The sequence below is a fragment of the Apis laboriosa genome, unplaced genomic scaffold, assembly GCF_014066325.1.
Source record: "Apis laboriosa isolate Shangri-la unplaced genomic scaffold, ASM1406632v1 scaffold19_cov150, whole genome shotgun sequence".
Taxonomy (NCBI): domain Eukaryota; kingdom Metazoa; phylum Arthropoda; class Insecta; order Hymenoptera; family Apidae; genus Apis; species Apis laboriosa.
Genome location: NW_025222278.1, coordinates 1,613,049 through 1,619,048, shown reverse-complemented (window position 1 = coordinate 1,619,048; position 6,000 = coordinate 1,613,049). Strand labels below are relative to the sequence as shown.

At 40.8% G+C, this 6,000-nt stretch overlaps 1 protein-coding gene across 1 annotated transcript in view; it reads left to right on the top strand.

Moving 5' to 3' along the window:
• The first annotated feature begins 1,370 nt into the window (after positions 1 to 1,370).
• The window catches only part of LOC122712143, a 168,981-nt gene continuing 164,351 nt past the window's right edge, over positions 1,371 to 6,000 (top strand). The window contains exon 1 of the mRNA XM_043931545.1: positions 1,371 to 1,945. Within this exon, the coding sequence (XP_043787480.1) occupies positions 1,891 to 1,945 (55 nt within the window). The 5' untranslated portion in view covers positions 1,371 to 1,890. The remainder of the gene's footprint in view (positions 1,946 to 6,000) is intronic.

Genomic DNA, 6,000 nt, shown 5'->3' with positions numbered 1-6,000 from the left:
CTTTCTCTTTCTCTCTCTCTTTCCTCCTCTCTTTCTCTCTTTCCTCTCTCTCTCTCTCTCTCTCTCTCTCTCTCTCTTTCTCTCTCTTTCTCTCTTCCTCTCCTTCTCTCTCTTTCTCTCTTCCTCTCCTTCTCTCTCTCTCTCTCTCTCTCTCTCTCTCTCACCCTTTCTCTCCCGCGTGTGTCTCCTCTTTCTCACCCCCTACCAAGCTTCGTCCTTCTCCCTCTGTCTTCCTCTGTCCCCTTCGACGTCGCCTCACGCAGCAGTGCGGTGTTGTAGTGTCGTGTCATCCTGCGCTACGTCAACGATCCTCCCGAACGTGTGTCGAGGCAACGATCGATCGATCGCGTATCCTCTCTTTGACTGTCCGTCGCTACCTGGCGCGCCCGTACATAAAATATCTTCCCTCGGCGATATATACCCTCCGCCACGAGAAGTTCTAGTTTCGTCCTTAGTGCGCCTCTGGTTGGGAAACGTACTCGACCGTTTTTCTCGCCACCTCTGCCCTCTGTACTTGCTTGCGGTTGAGACACGTTGTTGCCGTCTTGTGGTGGCCGTCGTTCGTCCCGTTCGTGCTCGAGTCTCGGAGAAAGGAAGAAAGGAACGGAAGAAAACTTGAAAAAAAAAGAGAAAGAAAGAAAGAAAGAAAGAAAGGGAAAAAGAAAGAAAAACGGAATAAAAAAAGAAGAGAAAAGAAAAGGTGGTTGGAAGGAAGGAAGATCTCGTTTCACTCGGAGGCTCGGACTCGACGTTTCCGCGTGTGTAAACAATCGTGTGGAAACAACGATCGGGCGAAGGCGAGGAGGAGCAGAGCGCGTATTCGAGAGGTGTTCGCCACGCGACAGCATAGACCAGTTGGCCGCCGCGTCAGTCGAGGATCGGACGACGATCGTCGACGATCGCCGCGCCAAGTTTTCCCACGCAGAGTTTTTTTTTTTTTTTTTTACCGTCGCGAGTGCCAGTGCCAGTTTGGGTATCAAACTCCTCGAAACTCCACGAGGATCAGTGACGTCGTACGAGGGAGCACTACGAGACTACTGGCTCTGGTGGACGACCCCAGCCAAGGGGGGACACCCGGTGAACGTGTCAAAACGTCCGCCGCCGCGACTCCTCCATTGACATTTCCGTGACATTTAGTGCGCGACCGCGCGCCAGCCTTGCGATTCGAGGCGACGAGCCTCGTCTTTTTCGTCGTAACACGCGTCATCGGAAACGGAGAGAGAGAGAGAGAGAGAGAGAGAAAGAGAGAGAAAGAGAGATCCTTGGATCCACGGTCTGAAGCCCACACAGTGTTCGGAAAAATCGCCAGGTTAAACGTCACGTCACGTTACGTTTCTTCTTCTTTTTTTTTTTTTTTTTTTTTTTTTTTCTTCTCCAACGTAACAATCTCACTCACACTCCTCGATGACGAATCCTCTTCCGTGCTTTATCGACACGCGCGTCTTATCCGTGCTTGTTATTATTATCCGCCGTTTGGAACCGGCCGCTGGACGCTCGACTCGTCGATAAAAGAGAGAAGGAAAAAGAAAAAATAAATAAACGGTCCTCTCGACCATCTTTCTTCGCGCTCTCACCACCACCTGGTCGAGAGAGTGATCGCCTGTTCGCGAGCCGTGCGTGATCAAGATCTGACGTTCAACAGGTGGTTCGGTATATTGCATCGCGGTTTTGGTGGACGAGTTGGGGGTAGATTGGGGTTGGTTTCGAGCTGTATACACGGAAGGTATACGGAAGAAGGTTTGTGAAGAAGGTTTCGTTCGACCGGAGGGAGTCGAGGGGGTTGATTGTTCGCCGGAAGGGAAGTTGGCCGGGTTCCGAATCAAACTGGACATACTCACCGCCACGTCGGGACGTACGGAGTCGTGGAGATGTCCGCGGGTCGCTGAGAGAATGAGGGAGCTGGACACCGAGAGCCCTGTTGTCTGGCCGGCCTGGTGTTACACTGGTGAGTCGATTGTCGAACATTTCTTCTTGGCTACGAAAGAATTCTTTCTTGGGAGGGATTCGATGGTAATGTGTATTTTTTGGGAAAGTTTGTGAAGTGTGATCGAGGTTTTTCGTTTTTCATTTTTTTTTTTTCGAATTTTTGTTAAAGAAACGAAGAAGAAGAAGTAGTTGTTTCGAGGTTTCGAAGTTTCTGATCGGTAGATTTTTTTGAATCGTTTGTAAGAAATATTTAGGAAGAGGAAAAGAATGTTTTAAATTCTGCTATTAAAAGGTTCGTGAATCTGGTGGAAATTTCTATCTCGACTCCCGTTGAAATTATTGAACCGATAAAATACGGGAAAGCGGATTTTCTAAATATCTTTAGATATGATCTATTGTGTCGTTTGACATTTTATCCGTAGGAAACGAGTAATTATTCGAAACGTGTATAATTTCTTTTTATAAGAATATTCACCTTGAACCCAACTCGTAAGAATATTTAAAGAGAGAAAGAGTTATCGAGTTAATCGTTTCGATGTTAAATCTTTAATCGATCGATCTCTCGTAACGAGAATAACATTTTGAAAAATCCCTAGGATTGTTCTCTAATTTTAAAATAAAATTATCCAATAAAGGAAAATAGTTCGCTTTAACGAAGTAATAAACAAAATTACTTCTTTCTACAGATAATTAATAACAAGCTTTTAAATCGAAATCTCGCGACATTTGTAATTTTATTAGCAAATATTAATAAAACGGGGAACATTATTGTTTTTCTTTTTATCCGTTCTACTTGAATAAATCATCTTGATTATTTATTTTATTCTTTGATCGAGTCATACAAATGTGCGTAATAATACTAGGCATAAATTCCGCGAAAGGAATGTTCTCAATTGTTGACAGTTTTTAACGATAACTTTTTTAAAAAAATCTCTATTCCTCGAACATTGTTGATGTTTCTTTCCTTTCGACACATCTGTTCGATATATTTGTACGACATTATATCGTTTGCAAACGTCGTCAACTAAGCGTCTCACGTCCAAAATATTTATCCTGCTGTCGTTGCCATTCATCGTCAAACTTCCATTCAGGTAACACTTTCCATAGATTACGATAATTGTCCAACGTGATAACGAGTGGTATAATGGCCGCAATTTGCCTATATATCGTTGTTTCAAAAATTTCCAAGCATAAATAGCTCTTTCTAATCACAAATGCAAATATGCAAATACTCATCGTGTCCCATTATTATTGTACGATATTTATTTTTATTTTATAACTTCTTTTTTTTTCTTCTTTCCTTAACATCCATGATTTTTCAATTTATTTTTCGATAAAAAACGAATTACAACTTTTCATCGATCGAAGTAATCCCTTTTTCCAGAACAAAGAATACAATTTAATTGATTAACAAAATTAATATAATAAAAATAAAACTTTTCACGATATCTCTATCATCGTGATGAATGTTTTTAAAATTATAAAATTAAATATTTAAATGTATTCGTATCTTTTTTTCTTTTTTTTTTTTTTTTTCTAAATTTTAACGGAACAACGGAATAATTTTTCGCGGAGAAAAGACATCGATTTCTTCGAAATTAGCGATAATAATTTAATCGGCGTCACAATTATTCAGATAATGGCGAAATATTGTTTCGAGGTCATGAATCGTTCTCTCATGGTCGGCGTTCACCGGTCTAATCAGCGGTACGTGTTGATAGCGGACAAAATTCTATCGAGCTTGTTGTAATAGGATGCCATTCGCGGTGACGAGTTGCGGGAAGTTATGAAACACGTGTACACAGCCGAAGTAGGCGGTTACTCTTCGTTGCTGGAATTCGTACGCTCGATGTATGTATTCTGCCGACTGTTCACAAATTCAATTGTGACGTACGTGGGGAACAAACACGTCTCCTCGATAAGAAATCTCGAATTATGTTCCTATGATACATGTATTGGAATATTACGTAATATTGAACGATAACGATATTCGATAGCCTGATTCTTCAATGAATAATATGAAATTGCGCGAAGTTGATAGACCGAGTGAAAATTCGACGGGTCGAATTTCTTTTTCTCTTCGTATAAAATATCCTTCCAACTCGGAACACTCGGTCTCGTTTACGTGTGTAAATGTTGGATCGGTTCCTCGATCATTGCATACACGCAAATCTTAATCTCCTCTTCATTATCTCTCATTCATCGTAATCAATTCACGAAATAATCTAAACGCATCATTTTGAAGAAGAAATTCCAAAACTCGAAAAATTCTTCCTCTTCATTATCTCTTATTCACTATAATCAATTCACCCCCCCTCCTCGAAATAATCTAAACGCACACCATTTTGAAGAAGAAATTCCAAAACTCGAAAAATCCTTCCAATATTTCTCCACTTCCCTAAACAAACCAGCCGGTTTAATCCCACCTCCCCCCCTCTCAGGAAATTCCATTTACACTCCTCTCTTCGAACACGCGTTTTATCTTCGCCCTATCACCGATGGAAGTTCATCCAAAAACGAGCCAGACGATATTTTCGGTGCCCTTACGCCATAAAACGGTCCCTCCTCCCCCTCTAAGCATCTTAAAAGGGTGTCTCAAAAGAGAGAGAAAAAGAGACAGAAAGAGAGAGAGAGAGAGAGAGAGAGAGAGAGAGAGAGAGAGAGAGAGAGAGAGAGAGAGAGTAACGAGGAGAAGGAGTGAATGGAAGATGGAGTCGGGGGGGGGAGGGGGGGAACTAATGTCGAAGTGTGTAATTACGGTTCTCGATCTTGACAATTAGGAGGCCGTGGAAGCTGTCGGTAGCGAATAGGCTGCCACTTAGCTGCCGAAATTCCCAACAGCCTTATCTTGGCGAATCGGGCTCGGTTATTCGTCGGGCTCTTCTAATTAAGAGGGGCCCCGCTGATTTTTCTTTTTTCTTCTTCTTCTTCTTCTTCCCTACGAAATTGCTCCCCGGACGACTATTCTATAGACAGTTGGACGACGTTTTGTCGCGAAATTGCCTAATTTCCTTTTTCTTCTTCTCCTTTCTTTTCTTCTCTTTTCTTCTCTTTTCCCCAAAAGGGGCTGTTTTCGCTTTGTTTCTTTCAAATGCGATATCGCTTTTCGTTCGAACGCAGCGTTTTTTTAAAGTATGTTTATAGAGAGATTAAAAAGATATTTGGTTTATGATTTGTTAAGATTTTATTCGATTTTATCAGAATTTTAAGATATTCATGTATGGTAAAATGATGCGGATACGTTATTATTTATTGTATTTTTATTTTTTTTTTCTCTCTTTGCGAAATTATTTAATTAATATGTGTAATTATTATGCATAGTTCTTTTTTTTTCGAAATGAAATCATGTTATTTCGGTTATTGGTTATTAATTTATGACAATCTATATTTTAATATTTTGTGCAATCTTCATATATTATCATTTTCGTTCAATTATAGATAATGATTATCTTTTCTTACTGGAGAAGGACATTTTTATCGGTATATTTAATAAGAAATATGATAAAAAACTGCTACACAATACGAATGATCGTAATTTTTCGAGAAACTTAACTGCAATATAATATCGGCATCTGTAAAAAAATTTCAAAATTTTATCGAAACATGAACCTTCAAGAATAATCACAATTCAAATCTACACTCGAATCTGCAAAAATTCAAGTAGAAAATTCAAAAGCTGTAGCTTTTGACATCAGCGCCATCTGCAAAATTTCTTCGTTAATTCCTCAATTTCATCACTCGAAATTCTAACGTTAATAATTCGTCTCAGAATTGAAACTCCTCACAATTTAAACACACTTTTCCACTCACGCGAAAGATCCGATTCACCATGGATCAACACGGTCCAACCGGCGACGTATCGAAGATGATGATGATGATGATGATGGTGATGGAACGTGTTGTCATTTGCATGTGGCCCACGTGTCGCGGGTCCCGTTCCTCGCGGAGCGCGCCACAATGGCGGCGGCAATCAGACGCTTTTTCACAGGGAATACATTATCTTTCGACCAGTTGATGCGCCTTCAAGTTAACCAGCGCAAATTGTGATTTGGCGACAGCCGAGACCACGCGGAA